At 37.6% G+C, this 23,370-nt stretch overlaps 1 protein-coding gene across 2 annotated transcripts in view; it reads right to left on the minus strand.

Moving 5' to 3' along the window:
• LOC117413267 (SH3 and PX domain-containing protein 2B-like) overlaps window positions 1-23,370 on the minus strand; it is a 46,007-nt gene that overhangs the window by 19,663 nt on the left and 2,974 nt on the right. For both annotated transcript variants that reach the window (XM_034022195.3, XM_034022196.3), the window contains exons 2-4: window positions 19,255-19,335; window positions 9,718-9,793; window positions 1,997-2,073 (exon numbers count right to left, since the gene is read on the minus strand). In XM_034022195.3, coding sequence (XP_033878086.3) covers window positions 1,997-2,073; window positions 9,718-9,793; window positions 19,255-19,335 — 234 coding nt within the window. The remainder of the gene's footprint in view (window positions 1-1,996; window positions 2,074-9,717; window positions 9,794-19,254; window positions 19,336-23,370) is intronic.

A 23,370-nucleotide genomic window follows, 5' to 3' on the forward strand; every position in this document is an offset into this window, starting at 1 on the left:
GCATCACAACCTAGCTTTGATCATTAAATCAAAGCCTTTGGCTGGGGGAGTTCAAAGAGCCAGCAAGGGAAACACATTAACCTCAGACTGAATGCTTTTAATGCCACACCATTAACTCAAGCCAGGGGTGGAGAACGTAAGGAGCATTAGTGAAGATCCAGGGTATAATACAATCCAGTGGCCAGGTGGCCAGTGACATAAGAGGCCAACAATTAACTCCTTTACCGCACTGCACTGCCACTGCAAAACCAAGCTAATATTCAAAAGACTGTTGACATATCACACAAAATGTAAAATAGCAATACCAGACAGACAGACAGAAATAAAACAGAACCACACTGAGATTAAATTTTTTAATCCTGCTATATAAACCTATTACTTGATTAAACCAACTAATATAGAAACCAGAATTCATGCATACAGTAAGAAGGTCACTGTTGCAGACCAGCTGAAAAACTTCTTAATGATGGTAGCAAGGTTAAAACTAACTTGAATGCACGCACTATTACGACACAGCTACTGAAATCAAAAACTCTTAATACCTAATTGTACAGTTTGTTTTTTCCATTTTAAATCATGTGTGACCAAGAATACGAGGGTTGTTTTTGCAGATGGGTTAGGGAAACGTTTCTCCTGTCTGCGTTCCTCTAATCCATCAGTGACACCCGGACGAGTTGTTTTAAGAATTTCCAACCCTTTTTAATATTCCTGTATTACAGCCGAGTCCCTCTGTGTCAACAGATCCCAATGCAGCTCACCCCAACAAAACCTCCTGTTTCTCTCAGTAGAAAATAATATAAACAAAGAACTGAGATCCTTAAGAGCAGCACAGGAAAAAAGCCTGAGGTTCATTGTTTTTACAAGTGTGGAAGAACACATGTTAGACACCACCTTTAAATCTCTGAGAGCCAAGAAAAATAAGGCACTCTGTTTTACTGATATATACAGTAAGACACTGAATCATTAAACAAAATGCTGTTTGGTGTGCTGACCAGTGCTGTCTCAGCATTTCAAAGCACTGGCAATGAAACGATTGTGAAGCTAACAAATCTGGACAACTTTCTTACTCACTAGCTAGTAGATTATCAAGACCCTGTAAGGCTTATCACAAACCATCTGGTTTTTATTAACAGTATTGGCCTATAATATTTATCCTGCCATCAACATGGTATTAAATCCTAGTTTACCTTATTAGGCGATAAAACAGTTTTACACAATTTTCTGGCTCCAGTTGCACTTCACAGCTTAGTCATTAAATCTGTTTTCTTCATCCTGCTTGTGTTAAAATTACAGATTGTTTTGTTTTGTTTTGTTATTTGCCATGGCTTGATTTCTCAATCCATGGGTTTATTCCATGTACCAGTGCAGGGATAACAAAGCAAGGATGAATCCTGACATGCACTCTTACCTCCCTCATTTAATCCGAGTGTGGTGTTCGAGTGCTGACTACGTTACCACCATCTGTCTGAACCATCCCCGGTGTCATCCACAATTGTGTTTCCATCTTAACCCACACGGCTACACGTACCATCTAATATATTCTTGCTTTTACTTTTAGGTTGGTCTATCAAAAGGTTTATTTAATACAACTGAAATGTTAACGGTTAACTGTTTTCCCACTGTGTGCCCCCAAAATCAATGAATCCAGTGCAGTGCATCTAAAAACCATACATAAGCATGTCTCATCTAGTATGCCTCCTTTTCACTATTCAGAGGGAGAGGCAGCTAACCCAATATTGCCAAATGTTCAGGCGATATTCTATATATACTGTCATGCAAGTGTACCTTTAATACCTGATGGTAGCAGGCATCAATCTAGATCAAAGTAGACGTGTAGTGATTTCCGAATTGTTGCCCAGCTACACTTGGGACTGGCCAGCCCCTATGCCAAGTCTATCGAAGAGACTTGTACTACAGTTGAGAACATAATTCATCTTTATTAGGAATCTATGATAATTCAAATAAAAAAGCAGCTTTGATTCTCTTTTCAACTCACCCCACAGTATTCATCAATTGGCCTCAGACGTTTGATTGCAACATCCCTGATATGACTTCTTCGGAAAAGTATTTTACCTAAAAACAAAAAAACAAAAACAGATTACAAAAAACAAAGAACTTTTTTTACTTAAATGGTTTGTTTTTAAGAATAAAATGGATTAAGATTTTGCATGCCAACATGTTGAATCATTTTTGGCACAAACAACTGGAACAAAATCAAGGCGGCCCATTGCAACAACTCTGAAAAGCAATTACATTTATGTTACGCAAGGAGAAATGACTGCACTTTGTTGCATAATATGTATTTCAACTAATTTTTAAGTGATTTATATTTACAAGCCTGAAGTTGTATATAACATATACTACTGCACACGATACTGTAAATCAATACCACTGGGTTGGTTCAATTGATTTAAACAGCAGTGCAATTTAATACTGCCGCAATTTCAATCATTAGAAGAATCAAATTAAAGTTCTTTCAATGAAAACCACATCTCTAATAATAATAATAATAATAATACTACTAATAATAATAATCAATAGTTATATAGCGCCTTTCATAGTGGACCACCATCACAAAGTGCTTTACAGAATAATAATAATGCCTGTGGGTTTAGTTACAGACGCTCTTGTCTTTAAACGTTGGTAAAATGTTCAATGCTCATCCAATGAAAACATGCCATTGATGTAAATCAAAGTGATTAATGAGAAAAAGGAGCAATGGTTTTAACAGTGAAGGTCAACTGGTCTAAATCAAAACTGCAACAGCAGAATAAATGTATAATTTCAATTTACCACGTTATTGCTTGAGATCTCACCAGACATCCAAACAATAAGCTTTCAATTTCAGTATAAGAGCAGATCAACCAGACCTTTCATCATTGGCATCTGGAAGAGTTGAAATGGTCCAAGATGTGTTTAATGGATTTACAGACAAGGGACTTGGATTTACAGCAATATCAGAAGCTGCAGCAGTAAAGCAATGTTAGAGCTGAGTCTCATTCACCTTTCGGTTCTCATTATTTAACCCAGTTACTTAAATAATCGCAATGCCTAATGACATCACTCGATTTAAATTGATCTGGCCTTATTACACTGACCTGCTACCAAAGCCCACCCTGCTCATGGCACATTGTTCGAGTGTAAACAGGTCACGTCTGGTCAGTGTTGACGGTTTCTATGATTTGTACCACTTTAGCTGCTCGTCACAACAGATTGATGTTTTGATCTGTCATGACTGGCTTGATCAAAGTTGTGCTTTCCAGTGGTGGTTTAACTATGCCAATCCAGGAGCGCCCAAGAGACCCAGTCTTCATGGAGTCATCTCAGCCATTGTGCTGAAGGATAGCCAGTCGTACAGGCACCTACTATCATGCCCCTTGTGAAGCTGATGTGCTCCTCCATGACAGGTGTCTCACGCAGATCAAATAGGCCTTCATTCCCTAATTATCCGGCCAGTCTGTGTAGATTCCAGGTTGAAAAGATAAAAATAAACAATTAATAAGACTAATGGATTAAAATCGGTTGGATTAGACCGTTCATTCAATTTACAAAGAATGTAATGCATTAGAAAGGTTACAGCGAGCGCACACCACCTAATTGCTTTAATAATGGAACATCTGACTTTGCAATAAAATGACTTGTCAGTATATTGTAAGTGGTTGTGTTGGACATGCTTTTGAAAATCACTTATCTTTTTAGAGCTCCAATACATCGTCATAGAAACAATAACCCTGTATGTGCCACTAACCCCCATGACCTTTACATATCCCTGTCTTCTATCCATTTCCTGTAAGGGCCGAGGGGCAGACAGTTCTCAAAGTCGCTCACTCCTCCCTAACCCTGCTACATCACTGGATTCTAGAACATATACTTGTTTGAGGTGGGTATGACTATCAAAATTCCATCCATGTATTTTTCATGGCAGATATATGGTTCCAGAATGTCTACCCGTGCTTTAACATTTGTACAAATTGCTTTTTAACTATGAAAGCACAAACTGCAAGAATCCTGGGGTTTCAAGAACAGAAATGCAGCTGTTGTATTTTTTACAGACATAATCAAGAATACTTGGCTCAGCTCTTTTGGTATTACTTCATTCTCCTCATTAATAGACACAATCATCTGCATGCACTTCCTGCATCCAGTGTTTTATAACACCTTTTAATCCAAATGTCTAGGTGGGAAAAGACCCTGCAGACTTTGCTTCCAACATTCATTTCCTTCATTTCCTGAAGTCTCCACTGTTGTGCTGATTCAGCCAGATTGGCTAACCATGGGAAAAACAAAGGAATGACCAACAGGCTGCTGGCATTATTTTCCAACAACTGAGGTAATGAAGAAATACTTTCCGATAAGCAGATAAATGCTACGTTCATATTTTCTGAAATGTATGTGCAGAATTCTAACTTTGAAAATCTGTGCTTTTTTGGTAAATCTAGAGTTCCATGAATTACAGCTGAATTTCTTGGACTGTTAATTTCTTACATGAGTCAGCTTTCGTAAACCTGAAATTGAGCCCGCGACTCCACTCTCTGGCAGTGGGAACAAGGCTTGCCAACACTGCACAAACTGTGGAGTTATTTGAAGTCATGCTCTGCACCAAGCAGCTTCCAGAGATGAAGTATATATCTAGTAAATCATGGGGCCCTTAAGAGCATTTCAAACGAATGCTCCTGCTGGGACTGTCCTGTAGATTACAAGGACAAAGATGAAACCATTCTTCTTTCTAGATTTGCAACACGGAAGAAACTTATATCATTTGAAGCCTTCATGCTGATGTAGCACTGTACCTCGTCCAAAAATGAAACCGCAGAGATCTATATCAGCTTACCCTAGGGATGTGTCACATCTGTGGGCTGTAAGAAGAAGCCTAGTCAGTAACACTGGAAGTGTATCAATTGCAATGACTGCAAAATGAAGAATATGCATTTACAGTATCTTCACTCTGACGAATGTTGCACTCTAAAGATAAATCATGAAACTACCAGCAGGAAAACCCGCTTTGTTTCTCTTCTGCATTTGACAGATGTGTGGAAGTACAGCTAAAATATTTTGGGATACAAATTTAATAAATCAAAACATGACTTAAGGATGAGCCTTGTCACTTTGTACTTTAACAGGAGCACTTTCAAAACTAGAAAAAAAGCAAGGCAAGAAGTTGGAATGCCTTTAAAATTAATAATAATGAATGAGCTAGATTATCACATCCAAGAATTAAGGAATGTCTATACCAAGCTTCATAACCCCAAATGTAAGTGTAACATGTCATGGACATTCAGAACTTGCAGTGGTAACTTAATTAATATATCAATTTATGTATTTATTTGGAGCAATTTACACAGAATAGAGTCATTCTCAAGGGATGTCCTGACTTGATTAATAAGGGTTAGAGTTGAAAGGTTCATACACCCCTAACCTCTATCTGATCCCATCAGACAGCCATCCTAAATCCTCAACATCCTTGCTGCGGCCTTGTCTATTTTAAAAGTAAATAATGAAGGCCAAGTGCTTAACAGTAGCTACATGTTCATAGATGAAGGGATATAGTAATACAAATTGATTAAAGGTAGCCTTTGCACAGGTAGGTTAAAAGAGTAGTTACAGTATTAATCCTGATTGTAGCACCACACTGGTAAGGCGTTTGACTTCATAGCCGTGCAGTTCACAAGCAAATAAATAATGTAACTTTCCATTTTGTTTGGCAGCTACACAAGCATCCCAACTTCAAACATATTGCCTTGTAAATGTGCACTTCCAGTGCATACTGTAGCCCCTGGCAATCTACCAGTCCTGGATTGACAGTGTGCTAAACAGCCTGTGCTAAATGACTACAGAGCTAATGTGTTGCAGTGACTTTCCACTGGATAAGGTCTCTTCCGTCATTACATGGAAAGTGCTCTTACAGTAAATCCTCATTAGCCATATGTCAAAGCAAGGGCATGGGTGAGATTGCACTGATATAGGAGGATTTAGATAACTGCTGGCTGTGTTCCGTCATGGCAGGCAGTTTTGACTCCATTTACGGTACAGGAAAGAGAAAAGGAGGATATAACTTACACAAGTATATTTTTCTATATTTACTTGGGACAGAACACATGGAGTACAGCATTGGCTTCCCAAACTGCTTTTCCAATCTGTTTTAACAGAAGCATATTCCCAATTTTTAATTAACCATAAGCCTTTCTGGGGGATTAATTAACGAGACCAATATGGGGTGAACTGAAACGACTTACTCTTCTTTCAACCAATGCCAAATCTAAAGCACAGTTCTTAGAGTTTAAATAGGGATTTGGGCCACAGTGCCAACGTCTCCCACCTCCGACGTTCCCGAGGTAGACTGAGTTACTTAAAGCCTCAATACAGTATGGTGACCAGCTGTGCACACGATAACAAACAAATACACCAAAAAATAAAATACTCAAACTTATAGGTTGTTATTGCACAGTTCTCTCATATATATATATACACACCATCTGTTATCACTTAATTCAGCTGACTGTTTACGAAGTTGGCCAATGAATGCCTGAACAAAATAGACTAGAAGACTTAGAAGGGTCAGAAAATATGGCAACAGTAGGTTTGTAATTGGAGTTTCTTGGTTAAACTGCTGACTGGCTGCTGAGTCATTATTTTATGGTCTCTCGTCAAACTGAGCAGTACTATATACAGGTATAAACCCGTCAGGCAGCAATTACAGGGATAATGAAAACACAGGACTGAAATCGAGGAGGACCAAAAGAAGCTTTTCACTCCTGCACATAAACATTTAAGCGTTTAGACCGACCATTGAATGCTTTTAAAAAGGTAGAAAAGTTATTGAACAACGTACTAAAGATGCACATTTTACCATGATTGCAAGAAACCTCTAACTTCTTTAAATATTGTTCTAACTGATTTTAGCATTGCAATTATACCTATTTCATTTTAGACAAGAAGAAATAGGTAAAAGCACACAATGTGGGGTAGTTTATTGTGTCACTCAGGGCAGCATAGCAAAGCATTTCCCACACATTCCACTCTCTTCTTGAAGATTAGATTAACAATCTCTGTCTGGACTGAGGTTAAGCATAAAACTAGACTATACCCCTGTTTAGTCATTTAACAGAAACAGTGTAACTTAAACCCAAATCATTCTATTTGAATTAACTACTTTTATAGCTACATATCACAGTGCCATTACATTTAAAAGAGGAAATTTAAAATGGCTCCAAGCTTGCCTGTTAGTTTAGTAGTGAGGTTAAACTGCACTCTTACAGAGTTTAAAAGATGTAATAAAATTCCTCCATGAAGACAAATGGTTAGTCTAGCCAGATTTGGAAGGAAATAGCTCCCCCACTTCAGACATACACAATTTTCACTAGGAAGATTGGTAAAAACTTGAATGTGACACGGAGTTGAGCAAAATTAAATGCTGCTAAAAGGATAGAGATAATAAGCAGCTGGTGGTATTGCTTTAACATTTGCTGTTTAGTCACTTTTAATAGAGCTGGCAATGGCGATTTCTCAAGATGTGTGCTTTTCCTTTTTGAACTCACTGGTGTTTCAATAGGAGCAGCATAACTAATTATAATTATAAAATACTAAGTGGTCAAATTGATCTGAAACATTAAATGAAAAGGACTACAGTGCCCATGCAAACAGTGAAAAGGGTGAGGTAGCCAAGTGTCTACATACTGAATGGTTAATTGTCTTGAAGTCATGAATATAGCATATCGCTTTCAAGTAAACATGGGGTTAAAAGGGTTTTAAGCCATGAACCACATATAATAATATAAAACAGCTATATGATCAAATGTTTTTCATACAGCCACTTCCGAGTCTTGAGCATTCTACATATCAACCCTCAGGAATTGCTTGAAATCTTTGTGTGCAGACAAATGTCTGCTCCAACAATCTTCCCAGAAGATGTTTTTACTGGTACAGTACATGGTTCATTTCTGAATTTCACTGTGGGTGGTAGGTTGTCAGCATCCCAAAGCAATGCTGCACCAAAGGGAACTTTAGAATAAAGATCAAGACTTTTTCTGTAAAAAAAAAAAAAAATGGCATAAGTGTCCATCAATGTAAACCAGCTGACAAACATAGTGTAGTGATGTCCAAGGAGATAAATCCATTTCATTAAACAGTCTGGACCAAATAGGACAGATGAAGAGGAAGCTGGAAAGCCTAATGAACAAACTGTACTTACTGTAAACCACACTTAAAAGAGTAAAAGTTCACAGAGAACTGCTTTTTCATTGTTGACATTTTAAAAATGGAAATGTTGCTTTCAGGCCGGGCACCCTAACATACTGTCTGCAGGACTTCTGATTAAGTACCATAGATTTAATTCCCAGCATTTTGTTTATTTAGTCCTTCCTTTGCAACAACCCTAGCAGTCACTGTTTCATACCACTGAAGAACTAGTTAAATAGTTAATATACCTATTTTAGTGCCGGAGATGGAGCAGCAACTGTGATAGGAGGATACAGAGTTTTGACAATCTTGCATTTGGAACGTGATGTACAGTATACTAGTATCTGCCAGAGACTTTTACTAGGGCGGCGATTATGGTTGCTGGCAAAACAAGGCAATAAAAATGTAATACGATAGGAAAAATGAGGATTCACTGGAGCATAGGGCTCTACAGCATGAAGTGCAGTATTTGACTATATTCCATTATTTAAATCAAAAAGCTAATGGCAGTTACGAGCTTTGTACTCTTCTTGTACTTTGCACTGCTTCAAAACACAGTATAGCTCATCAGCACTCAAATAGAGCCCAGTCTTGTAACTTTATTTTTACCAAGAAAGTATAGAAAAAGTTAAGATGCAGAAACAAAATATTTTTCATTTAATATTTAATGTAAAAAAAAAAAATTAAACATTGCCTACTAAAACTTTTTTTTAAAAACAAATTAAATAAAAATAATTAAAAACCAGAAAGACCATATGGAAAAAAAGCCCACGTGGCGCTCCCCTCAAATAAAGAATATGTTAAATAAATACAGCTGAGATCTGTGGCAGAGTCTCCCACTCTCCCTCACTATTTACATTTTCTGATTAACTCCAGACCTTCACAATACTGGGAATTCTGATTCATATAGAAACACCACATGTCTAACCAGGGAGAGGGGGGCCAGGCACGGCTCTGAAAAACAACACGGTCTTACACTTTTTACAGCTATCTCAACTAAAAAAGGTTTTACGAATACATTTATTGAATATTTCCACTGTGTTAGTGCAGGCTTTGGGCTTGACTGCTGGTAACGTGTTACAATAAGCATAATTACATTGTCCTACTGACCTACAGTACTGGGGCAAGTAGGTATTCTGCCACATATCCAAAAGTTTATAAAAATTTTTTTTTTTAAAAGTAGCATTGGATGACTCAAAGTTACTTGTCTTCAGCCACATGAAACTCTAACCTTCCAAAATAAAGACTCATTATAGAGAACACTGAACCGTCAAGAAGATGTGAGCCTTCGGTAGGTTGGTTTACAGAGGGCTACAAAAACGAAGGGCATGTCATGACTCATTTCTAAGAAGATCTGATTAATTCAAGGCAGTACATTATTTCAATATAATATCAGTATCATACAGCATGTGGCTGAAGGAATGTTGTTAGTTCTGGTTGCCCAGGGGGCGGTGCCTGTGGGCATGACTTCCGAGCTGTACAGAGCAAAATGGACAGGATAACTGAGAAACTTTAAACCACATTATATATATGTATATATACCTGGGAGAAAGGGAATAATCCTTTGCTTTGGGTCCTTCTGTCCTCCTTCCACAGGGAACTTATCCAGAAGCTCCATCTAAAAAGAATAAACAACATTATATACTAAAAACACATGAAGAAACACCAATGGTTGTGAGGCAAACTGTAATTAAACATGCCCTAACCAAGTAGTAGAGGCTTGCATATGTGCAAATGATTAATTTATAAGAATATGCAGTGTACTGAAATGTGGTTCTTTAAAATAGGTTTGCTTTTAAATGCATTATGTATTTCTGACATATTTGTGCAGAATATTTAAGCTGATGTTATATCTGCACTGAAGCTTCCAGGAGTTTGGATTTGAAATCCATAGTGTGTGCATTTTCCTTGCATATTAAATCAAAGGCAGTTTGCTTTAGCTGACATGGTGTATATTTAATCATTTGTTTGGTTGCCAAAAATTCCGAGCTATGTTTTTTTTTCCCCCCCAAAACGCTTTGCCCATAAAATGGTGCTTTGTAAAGCAGGCGTCCACATCACAGTTTACATATTAAAAGGAGTAAATAGTCTCAAATGGCATTTGAACATCAAGAAAAATAAGAAAATAACCAAGCGACTTGTTACATGAGTGTCGACAGAGCCCCGTTAAGTCCATCATTTTGACAAACTGAACATCAGAAAAACTGTATGAAATCTATCTGCATGTACTTTTCTAATATCTTGGACTCATAATATATGCAGGACATATTACAAGCAAGAGCTAAAACACTGCAGGTATTTGTTTCTATGGCAGACTAAGAGACCATCTGTTTTTTTCATCAGTGCTTCCTTCTGTCACTTTTTATTAAGTGAATCTTGCTCTTTGCATTTGATTACATCCACTACAATCTACAATACTTCCAGAAACAACAGCACACTGTTACAGTGTTTTACAGCCTAAATGCCTAAAGCTGAAGGACGTTCCAAGGCAAATGATGTAACAACCTTCTGCAACCTTTAAGGTTGTCTCTTATTAACAGACTCAAGGGCAGCTCTCAGATTCATTTCATACGCTGGTCAGCTGCACAACGATGCTATGATACAACAAACTGCACCAGAAAAAACAAAGCTGATCCTATGTGATGACACAATGAAAATATTTCACCCATAATCTGACACTGAGATATACATACAACAGACTGATACCAATTGTTTATTCTTAAAACATTGGCAGTGCCTGTTTTGTCTTTTTGGTTTATTTCCAAGGACAATTCTGTTTTGAAAGCAATCACTTTATAAAAATGATTATTATTATTACTGATTATCATTTAGAAATGTGATGACCCACGTCAGCTTTTAGATCTATGGTGTAACAAAGACCCACCCTGCCCCACTCAGGTCATTTTTCAAGGGCCTCCCTGATGCACACCGGTATAGCAGACTAAATAAAAGACTCAATAAAAATGGCTGACTATAAATAAAAGCCATGCACATCTTACCAGAAAACAAAATCAAAAACAATGTTGTATGCTGTTAAAGGAACACCGATCTTAAAATAAGTCAAAAGAAAATGTTTCAGGGCTTGTATAGAGTGACCTGTTACTGAACTACAGAGAGATCACTCAATAATGATTACCATGAAGTTCCTATATGTCTCAGCCTTCATGCCATGGTTGACAAAAAGGGAGTTGCATTTCTCAAGGTTTGCAATGAGCCTATCCACTGATACATGAATCTATGGCTTTACATCTGGTCATTCTCAAATGACGATGTGCAACCAAGAGGCATTGGGTTCAGAGTGTGGGAGGGAGTGCATGCATGTGAGTTCCCCAGCTGTGTTAGATTGAAATCTGGAACCATGCCACACATTTAGGTTGAGACCAGAACCCCGCATTCTGTAGCAGTCGGAAGTGATTTTATCTTGGAGACTGTGAACAGCATTATTAATGATCTATGTTATAAGGCAAGAAGATATATATATATATATATATATAGATATATATCATTTACTTTGGCTACCAAATATAAACGGTTTAAAACAATACTAAATCTAGTTAGGCCTATCACTGATCAATGGTGCTACTTCGGCATTATAAGAGGGCTACACCTTGCCAGGGTTTTCCACAGTGTTGGACGTTTAGATCAGCCATGATTGTTTTTACATTGTTAGTTTGTCCAATAAGTAGGAAGAAATTCAATTGATCTGCTGGTCGGCAGGTTTTGTTTCAATCAAGGAGCACAGGGTTACTCTTAGACACCTTACACCAGCTGGAAGACTTATTTGTAACTGTGTATTGTGTATATAACAGAATAGGCAAGACAGACAGTTCAGTTTGTGCAGACATAATGGGATATATCTTTACAGTTAGAGGTTTCAGTTTATTACAGTTAAGGAGAGGGCGAGACACTAGCCTGCATTTCTTGTATCCACCCCTGCCCAGGAAGACAATGAAAACATTGTAGTCCTCACCTACTGGAACACAAACAAAGCAACTGCCGCTAAAAGACACTTTACTCATTGTTGTTGACCGAACCAAGAATACAAGCCTTCTACCTCTTATTGCAGTTCATTATTTAGAGGTACGGTGTTCTGTGGTTCGCTGTAACTGGATAACTACCTTTAACAGTCACTAATTCGCCGCAAACTTTATCTAATAAACAAGACATCAGAATCCCCTTATGACTAAACCCATTTATAATCCCAACGCCTTTTCGTCTAGAAGAAATCCCTAAGGTTAGCGGATCTATAATGATACTCTCATTGTTGACATGCTTTGGCTTCAGAATGACACCACGCAAATGGAATGTTTACAGCACACAGGAAGGAAAGAGGGAAGCTTCTGTTTCTCATCCTGAACGGAATATTTAAACAGGTTTCTAAAACAGGCAGAACTGTTTACTTAAAGGGCAACCTTTGCCAGTAGTAAAACAACTGCTGAATATGGGCTTTTTTTTTTTTTTAATAACTTATGACATCTAACAAATATATTTGCTCAAATGTATGAAAGGTAGTGTGACATTAAAAAAAATTATATATATATATATATATATATTATATATATATATATATATTATATATATATATATATATATATACATATATACACACACACTGTATATATATATATATTTATACACACACACATACATACACTGTATATATATATATATATATATATATATATATATATATATATATATATATATATATATATATATATACAAAAAATTCCAGACATGGGACCTTAAACAGTAGTTCCTTGATCTCATTAAAAAAATGGGATGTTGGGCGTAACCCTTATGATTAAACGCCTTCATTATTTGTAACATGTATTTATTTATTTTTGCATACAGATTTTCAAATCACCTCTTGAAAGTTCTTTTTACACCATGGCATGCTCCCCAAAGTGTCAGCAGTTAGAAGAGCTCTTTCAAATATCTGATTTCTCTGTTTTAAAAGACTATGGCTATTAAACACATTAAGCATTTGGTTTTATTCTAAACGAGACAGCAGTACATTTTTGCAGACAATCATCCCAGACAGATTGTGAACGGGAATGACCCTAAGGGGACATGAGAATATTTGTTCACTGTATGCACAAGTGCTAGAATGAATTCCAAAATGGGCATTTCATTGCTGTTCCAATCCAAAAGAGATTCCAAGCATCATTTCTGGGAAAGAATTACACTATAAAACAGTCCCATAGACAATCCTGTAACTGTTCGCCCATGTCTTATTTTTGTATGCTATAAAACCTAATTATTATTTCTTTTTTTTTTCTCTCTAATGAAAGCCTGGAGCAGCATAAAGCTTTGCTAGGATTTGCTAATGGAGCGTCTCCTACATATTCTGAGGCACTGTCTGGTGAAGCAGCAGTGAGAACAAGGGCCTTTTGCATTAGAATCAAGGGCATTTACTGTAAAGAACTGGGAATTAATGAATGTGTCCAGGGAGCCAGACAATGAACCCTCTTTAATAGAATATGAGAGAGGTAACAAGGTTATTTCTTCCCCATAGAAACCGCAAAACTGTCTGGTATTTATTCTTCATTTAAACAAAATGTCAGGTTAAAAAAAACTGTTTAAAAAACACACCCACAGCAAGTAAAGAGACTGCAAAGCAAATCGAAAACGGGTAGCCTTGCATTAAAATAATCTCAAAAATTGCAGGGTAAAACCAAATTACAATATTTTTTGTAACATCTAGGTATTTTATAATTAAAAGGAGAGACGGGTTGGCAATAGAGATTTAAAATGCATCATATAGGGCCTAAAAAGATACGTCTCAATTCAAGTGCACCTAAGAGAGCATTTGTAAAAAGAAAAGCCAAATGACATTCATCCAATTACCCAATTAAACTGGGTCCTGATGAATTACTGCAAATTGCTGTGGCATTTTTGAAAAAAAGATTTAAAACAATGAAAAGCCTTGAAGCTCAGTAACCAATCAAAAACTTGGAGACTGAACAAAGGAAAACAAAAAAACGCACACAAAACTAAAGTCATTTAAACCGACTTGTTTAATCATGGTTTGGTTCTTTCCTAGCTTGACGGATAAAAGGTACTCTGGTATGCAGTTTTTCAAAAACTGTTGACTTAACTTCACCCACACACTTTTTAAAATAATAAAACAACATTTAGCATCTGGTTGGTTGCTGTATTTTAATAATGATGTTCTGGTAATCTGTTTTCGGTGTGGTCACGACATACTGTTTTTAGGTGCAGCAGGAACAGCAGAATTGGCATGGCCTAGAACCAACAATTCTGTCAAATCTGTTAATATCAACTCTCTATTCTATTACAACCTTTGTGCCCAGTATACTGCAGATGGGAACAATATGCTGGTCCAGCACATGGTCTTTAAATTGCTAATCAAAATAATACTAAAATAAAATTCAGCTGTGAAACAAGTATGTCGTGTTTCACATTTGGCATCATCAGTCCAAATTTATGCATGGAATTTTCTTCCAAGAGACATAAACAAAGCACAAGGTACTGGCAGACCAAGCTGAAGTTTGGGAAGAACAGTGTGGACCAATGACAAAGTTCTTCCACCTGCTAACTTCTGGAATATTGTCTACATTCTATATGCACCCTGCAACAAAATCCATCCATTTCTGATACTCCACACTGATCACTTTGAAACATCTGTATCCAATGCATCAGATACTTCATTAATATGAATTTGAAGCAGCAGACAATGGAAACTTTACATATCTCTGACTACTTTGTTTTTTAAAAGGGAAAATGGATATATAGTAACAATGAATGTCATAGCATCTGGATCTCAGGATAGCGACTGGGTAAATCAAGCAACACTTAAACAATTGCAAACATCCCATCCCGGAAGTAACTACACTGTGACATCTGAAAGGCATCAATCAATATGCAAAAGAACCTAAACACTAAATGTAGGTTCATGAATCAAAACAGCAGGGAGGAAGCAACAAGCACTAGAGAACATGCTAAACCATGGAGAAATACAGGGGTAGACAACTAAGAAGTGGTTTCATCAAACTTTACCTTAATGACAAATGCAAGGAGGTCTTAAAGCACTATTAGTTTTCTAGAAATAGTAGCTTCAACAACAACACTGGCAAACTATCTGCAAGATCCTATTTAACCGCTAGTTCCTGCCTATATTTCCCGTCTCGTTTTTCATTTCCTCCGTCCCTTCCTCAGCCTCCCTCTGAGGGCAAGTGAAACTCACTTCCCAAACTCGGAGGCCTGGCCATACCGGCCTCTTTCTCTGCGAGCCAGAGGGGAAACCCCAGCCAGAACTTCATAAACCCTTCTCTCATTTCCTTTACAGCGCTCACTCTCTTTCCACCTGTGCTAGTCTTCCACTCTGGAAAGCACACCTGTTCCCCAGCCCTGGAGCCCAGCCACGCTCGGCCTCTACTCCACCAAGGCAGCTCTCCGAGAGCCTTGCATGTTTCCAGCTTTCTCCTTCCAGCGTTCCAGTCTCCCCCTCAAGGGAAATGAAGCTCACTACCCAACCTTGAAGATCTGGCTGCGCCGACCTCCCTCAGCAAAGGTGATTCTCAATAAGCCCGGGGGAGACGTCTGGACTTCTCTTCATCTTTTCGATGCTTCTGCTATTCTCTCCACAAGCCAAGGGGAGACCCTGACCTACTTACTAAGTCACAAGCACTCTCCTCTCATTCTAAACCCTGGAGGTCCTTCCTCCACACAGCCCTTGCTCCTGTCCCTTGATCTAATTGTTTCCAGACTTTAAATATTGCACTTTGTCCTGCACATGAGAATCAAACCCTATGCAAACACATTGTACAGAGACAAGCCCTACAAACATTTGACAAAAACTCATATTCTTTCCATTGCCGTACTTGAGCTATTACACAGCATGGAAAATATGTAACAGCTGTTAAATGCAAAAAAAAAAAAAAAAAAACCTCACCTCAATATTTGCATCACTTTAAATATATCAATTTAAACTACATGCTGCTCAGTAAATGCATTTTTAAGTCTTTACTTTGCACGCTACAATTGGTTGCATACGGATTAGGTTTGGAATTAGCATCGTGTTATATGCAAAACAAAATTGGAACAGTGTCTTAAATCAAATATTTTAGTAATATTTATCCCATATATATTTTGTTTTCCAGTTTGTCTGTTCTTAAACATATACATCTGAGGCACCCATGCATTTATTTTGCAGCAACAGTGTGATAATTCCTTTGCAAATATTAAATTTAGAAATTAAAATCTTGGGGCAATTTTCTTGTTAATGGTTTTATTGTTTTGATATATGCAAAGTATTGTTTGATGTTTTTCCACCAGCGATGGGAAGATTACTTGCCCCTAAGTGAACAAGAAGTATTATTCCTCATCACTCAGGAATGTGTAATAGTATCTAACTATGATGATAGCATGCTTTTGCATTTTAGCCCTCAGCTATATAAAACACACACACACAGACACACACGTTTCAGCACACCTAGCTTTTCAATTGAGTGTATTTTTTTTTTTTACAATAATGAATAAACATACTGGAATATTCAGTGAATGCTATACAATAATGTTTGCCTGATTGTTAAACTCTGTATACATTGAACATTAAGTACAGTGTTTCGAATGTTGGCCAACTTTTGCAATCAGAGCTGCTCTGCCCTTCATACATCACTCCTAAAAGGAGGAGCTGCTGTTCGATTGAGGACAGCTATGGGGTAGTGATATTAAGGTCAGGGTTTGATTTATAGCAGGGGTTATCGATTATTGTATACAGCTTCCACCCTCAGTTGGCGGGTTGGAGTAAAAACTCCTCTGCAATCTGGCTTGATGACCAAGACGGATTTCTGGTCTCTGCGGTTTGATTGCAAGCATGCCGGGCTTGAACAGAGCAAGGATGTATTTTCCTTTGCTGGACGTGGCAAGCTGTTTAATCATGCCCATGTGGGCACAGCAATCCTGCAGGAAGCACAGAGAGTCTTCACGGAAATCAAAAACTGTTGGTTGGTGGTCTTGCCACGCCGTATCTGAGCTCACTTTCATCGAATGCTTTGTAGATTTGTACCCATAGCTTATCCATTTCAACAGGAGATCTTGCACCACGTCTTAATAAAAACGCTGTTTCTGTTTTTGTAATTACCTCATTTACCCACACCACATACAATATGCACGCTTTGGCACATATATAGAAATCAGTTTACATAGTGATTGTATCGCTGGCAGGCAGCCCAGCATGGATTTAGATTATTTTTTGTTCAGAGTAATTAGTACCATACGAAAAATGTCTTGTCTAGGCTTTGTTTTGTGTTTTTGATAATGAATCAGAAATCGGTACCTACCCTCTGAATAAAAAAAATGCAGACAGATGTAAATATGTGATGCACTTATAGATACTGAAGTATGGTTTCTACAGATGATATCAGCATACTATCCATTAACCATGATTCAGATTAGAGGTCGTCCAAACTACTTTAGTATAGATTGCTATTGTGTACAATACATTATGCAGTCATTTTAATAATAACAAATAAACACAACTCTCCAACTTTCTTATGGCCTAATTGAATGTGGCAAATATGAATGTCTTGCCCCTTCCCAAACAGCTACTGTACTATTGGAACATTTTGTCAGGAATTACTGTATTTGCTGGCTCTCCACTCTGGTAAATAATGAAAGCTAATGGCAATCTTACTACCCAAAGGTAATTTGTTTCACTGGACTAACCATAAAGTAGCTTAGTGAATAGCCCAGACCCAGTACGTTATATGAACTGGGTGTGACATTTTTGTTTATTATATTTGCAGGAAGGTTTAGAGAATTGGGGGTCATTTGTTTTTGCTACGGTGTTCCCCCTTTTGAAATGAGATGTAAATCTCAATGGGTTTATCCTGGATAAAAAAAGAAAGAAATTAACTTAATCACAGGCCCTGTGCATATGTCCTTATGATGATACATCTGCCATTACTAGGGCCTTTAAACGTCCAAAAGCATGTGGCTTTAGTTTATTTTTTGGGAGCAAAATGTTGCAATATATCTAAAATAATTTAGAGAGACGGTACGGCCCCCACCTTCACACAGTCAAGTTCTACAATCTCTAGGTCCCAAGATTAAGTTCTGATCTCTTCTCCACATAGTCGAGCCAGAGATTCCAGCTCCCTGAATTGCAATGCAGACGCTCAACGAACTTGTGTGCTGAGCCATGGCACATTATATTTTTTACTGGAGGACTGTTTTTTCAGGCAAGATGCCCTTGGCTTGAAGGTTTTACAGCATTGGGCACTTGATCAAGAAACAGATCTTCAGGTGCTTTTTAATCTGATTATAGCTTCATATATTTCATGTCAAACTGCTCCGTGCCGGCCAGCAAAAAAAAAAGAATGATGTAATATTGAATAAGGATCTGCTTCTTTAAAACATTAATTAAACTAACACCAAGCCTTTTTCTCATTATCCTGTGGGGGAGGGGCAGTATAAAACAACTATGAAATGTATCCAAATGCCACATCAACATTTATTTTGTTCAGGAATACTAATCATTACTCTACAGAGCAAGTTAAGGCAGATGGATTGTGTCATTAAGTAACATGCATTCTGTAAACCGACATTTATTTCACTACACAAAACATCAATTATAAAGTTTGAAGCTATCAGTGATGGCTTAGAGGTTAAGTTTTGCCACAAGCATTTACAAACAGACCTACTTAAGTACTTTTTTTATTTGGTTTGTTTGTTTAAACTCATATTACTCAGATGTTTTAAACCTGACCAGGGTTGCAAATCCTGTAAATACAGAGTATGGCCAGGATCATATACATTACAATTAACTTTTTATGCCTTTATTTTGTAGTACTGTTTTTGTCCTGTTTGAATGATCGGTCTGTTTTTGGGTTGTTTTTTTTTTTTTCCATTGATTTTATAATGTTGTTTCTTGACGCCTTCTCTTGCCAGGACCCCTTTGAAATGGGATGTATTTCTAAAGGGTTCTGTCCTGGTTAAATAAATACAGTTTAAAATGGTGTAATGTGTGCACATCCCTGGCCATGGTACAGTGATACCAATACTCAATGAAACTGGAAAATAAAATAGAAAAATAAATGCCGGTAACCTTACTTGCAGATCGAAGAACTTGCTGTAACGCCTGTATATGTTCTCTGTAGATCCATCAGACCAGGAAACCTGGATGATATACACCTGCAGAAAAAAAATAGTAATTGTTTAGTTTACAAGCAATGCAGATTCCTAGCTTGTTACAATCTGGTCCATAGATGTTAATCAATAGAGGGTTCAATTACATACACCTGGACTGTTCCGTTTCAATATTTAAGAGCACAGATGGAAAGTGGTCAAATCAATTGATCTAAACAGTGGTGGATCACACGCTTCGAGAGGCTCGATTTTCATAACCTTGCTAAACAGACCCCATGGTCTTGGGCTGGAAGAGTCTGCCTGAAATCAAACTGGACATGGACTGAACATAGGGATGTGCTATCATCTTACACTAGACTAGATACTGTAATATTACTGTATAAAAGGAAAACCGTGACATCAGAGTTACACTAAAAAATGCAAGCTTATTTTGAAGCTTTATTCGATCCTTTCGATAGAACCAATTCTAACATATTCATCTCACCACTCGCTCTCTCAAAACCAGCCAAAGAAGTAAAGACCATTTCCTGTACTATCCATTCCAAAGACATTTGAAACACCTCTTACTAGATCATTGAAATGTGGCCTACTTTTGCTATTTATCAAAGAAAATGTAGTGGCTTGTAATTCTTTTTGACACATACTTGACCCTACTGGAAAGGAAATGGTTGTATGCAATTTCATGGCCTCCTCCCTAGAAAAAATGGGTTTCCATACTGCTATGCAAAGAGCATAAAATGGGCCATGCCACTATCCAAAACGACTATTGAAAACCTGTCTAAACATGAAAGTGCAACCAAAAATGTGGTTGATTTTACTCTCATTAAGGCAGAGAAGGGAGAAACAGTGGGATACTGAGGATAGTAAAAGAACATCATCCAGCTCAAAGACTGTCCGTTTTATGACTAGGATTGTCACCTATCCCTGTTTTCCCTGGATCGTCCCGGTTTTGAGGAAGGTGTCCCAGGATTTCAATAGACCTTCCCGGGACACTAAAAGATCCTGGTTTTGATCTTATCCCATTTTTAATCTTATGCTTCCACATCCATGTTGATAAGATTACTACAGCAACACCAGTCTCGAAAGTGGAGCACACATTAATAAATCGATTTTAATAAGTAAATATTACTGCAACAGACGGACAATATTAATAGGATATATTACTAAGAGAGTTTAAACTTTTAACAATGGCCCTGCTCTTCAGATGTCCTGGATTTATGGTACCTCAGAGGTGGCAATCCTATGTACGTCCTGGGAGAAGCAACACTCCTCCTGAATGTTGCTTACCAAGCAATATTTATATACATAACAGGACTGATTATTAAAGATGTCCAGCCAGTTTGAATTATTTTTGCCAGAACTGTGAAGGAAAGTCATTATTAAACAGGATACTCTGAATAACCACAAAGCATTTCAGAGATTTTAAAAAGGGGAGGATAAAGGAAATCCATGAACTACAGGTTTTGTTTGTTATTAAGAATGAAGTCATTACAACAAAGACGTCACTGTGGGACTGACTAGTGACTGAAAGGATGTGTGGTCAAGTTCAAATCCATTGCAGGAGGTTTATTTTTAGTCCACATGGGCTCATTTTCACGCCACTTGCATGAGGTTTGATGCAAGTCTGCTTGGTCATTTCCAGCTTGGTTTTCAGAGCATCACCATACTAGGAAAGTAATACCAGGGAGCATGAGCGGAAACATTCATCATATGCTCCCCCAGGAAGAAGTGGTGAATATAATTACATTCAATTTAAAGAGGTTTTCTTGACAGGGTGATAATGTTTCCTTTGTACCATACTGAAACCTGAAAATGGCATTAGCTCATATCGTACCAGAAGTACTATACTTTGTTTTCATTATACAAAATGTAAAACCGCTTTTGCTCTTAATCCACTTCCTGTCATTTCCAATGAGTTTATATATAGTTTTTCTGAAGGTACGATGCCATCTCCTCCATGCTGGTCCACCTCCTCTGTGCTTCCGATAAATTAACTCAAGCAAATAATGCATGGAGGAGATACAGGGATGGGATGGGAAAGAGATGCACCTTCAGAGAGTGCAGATGCATTAGACGTGTTAAAAAGTTCAACAAAACAATGATGGTGGAGAAGTGAAGTGAATGGAAAACGGACTTTAAAATATCAGTTTAAACTGCCTACCTTTATTTTAATGTAAGACTAGTAGCAATATAAACACTCATTGTCCAGAGTTGCAACGTTATTCCGGAGCAACAGAATCTGGGATCAGACAATCAAATTAATATGGTTCAGTTATTTTATTATCCAAACACTGTTTGATGAGTTGATGCAGGTATTGGCATAGCAGTTGATAGATTTGGCTAAATACAATTAAAAAGGAATGCTGCAGAGCTGCAGCTTCATATTTCCTATGCAGATTACATTTTGAATGGTAGACAGCTGCAAAATGAGTCTTCCAAACTGATGAGATTTCCGCAACAGCCCACGTCACTGATGCCATTTGGCCCAGTACAAGGCCATCAATTTGGGATCATTTTGTTATATGTATACTTTAAAATGAAGAGTAGATCCAATATAGGAGCCTATACTTCTGCTAAAGTGTTCTTAGCACGCTGGAGAGAACTAGACAGATGAAAAGTTACAGTTGTTTGAAAGTAGCAGCCAGTTTAGTAAGATGGTCTGAATTTAAATTTGGAAATTGTTCATTTTTATGTAGACTGGTACAGTATTGAGTGTATGACTATACGTCTGAGCAATCTCCTTGTGCAGTAGATTGGTTCATTTGTAACTTGTTCATCGGGTATCAGGCGATAGTACTAGAATTCAGAAACACACATTGACATCATCCAACAGCTTAGACAAAAAAAGTCGATTACCTTTGAAACAGTTTTAATAAAATCCTGATTCTGACAAAAGCATGGGATCTTTTTATCCATGCATCACAACTTTGTGCCGGACAAAAAGATAATACAAGGCTAAGAATAAAAATGCATTACCTTTTCCTCAGAGTTAAATTTACAGCTTTTTCAGCACTAACAGAAAAATAAGCAATAAAAGCTAAAGAGTTCTTGTTCTAAAATAATGGTCAGTTGGCAAATATACAAGCACAACAAACACTTTTTTTTTTTTTTTTTTTACTAAACAAGGAGGGAGGCGGTCGGAAATTAAACAATGGCTGTGTCTGGCTCATGCTTCTGTTGGCATCCAACCAAGCCTCTCTCCAAGCCAGAGCCGGCACCAGGAGAACAAGGCTGCACAGGGAAGAGTTCAGGAAGAGCTGGCCAACCCCCTACTGTAACAGCAATTACACTAGAGCAGGCTAGGAAAAAAAAAAAAAAAAACACTGTGTACTGTACACTCCATTCCAAAAGTCTGAGGGTCAGGCAAGGCAAAGAAACTGCTGACAGTGGCAGCACCAAACAATTTGTATTCATTTCACTAGAACTCCCAATATCCATTTTTGGTTGTTAAATGAGTGTAACATTTATACGGTACTTAAGCACAGTATCACACCAGATTAAGGGGCTGATGTGATCAATCTTACCCTCCTTTTGGGGAATTTTACAACATCGGGGAAACCCCCATTTCCCCTTGGATTTCATCAACCACCCATCTGTGGTTATCCCAGGAATTCCCCTTAAAAATAAGTGCTTACTACAATCCAGGGGTTGTTCACTGTAAAATGGTTTATACTGGTGTGGTACAGACTGGCTGCATCAGCATCCAAGTATACTTTGTGTTAGTTTTGAGTTTATACTTTTACTATTTCTTCTCAAAGTGATTTAAAAAAAAAAAAAAAAGCCAGAAAGGATTTCTCCTTTACTGCCAGTCTGCAACTCAATAGTTGAATCAAACCATTTTGTATAAAATTGGTTTTCTATCACAAGTATTCCTGGCCAGTCCAGACCCCCCCCACCCCATTCTGAATGTGATGACTGTCAGACATTTTAGCAGTCACAGACCTCAGCACTGTACATAGGGTGTACTGTGTATGTAACCATAAGACACACTGTACTGTTGCATAAGCTTGTGATAAGTGTATGTTTGTTAGACAGGTGGGTTTATAGAAGTAGAATTATTTAAATATTACTGTTATGGAA

Source organism: Acipenser ruthenus, chromosome 23 (genome assembly GCF_902713425.1).
Source record: "Acipenser ruthenus chromosome 23, fAciRut3.2 maternal haplotype, whole genome shotgun sequence".
NCBI lineage: Eukaryota > Metazoa > Chordata > Actinopteri > Acipenseriformes > Acipenseridae > Acipenser > Acipenser ruthenus.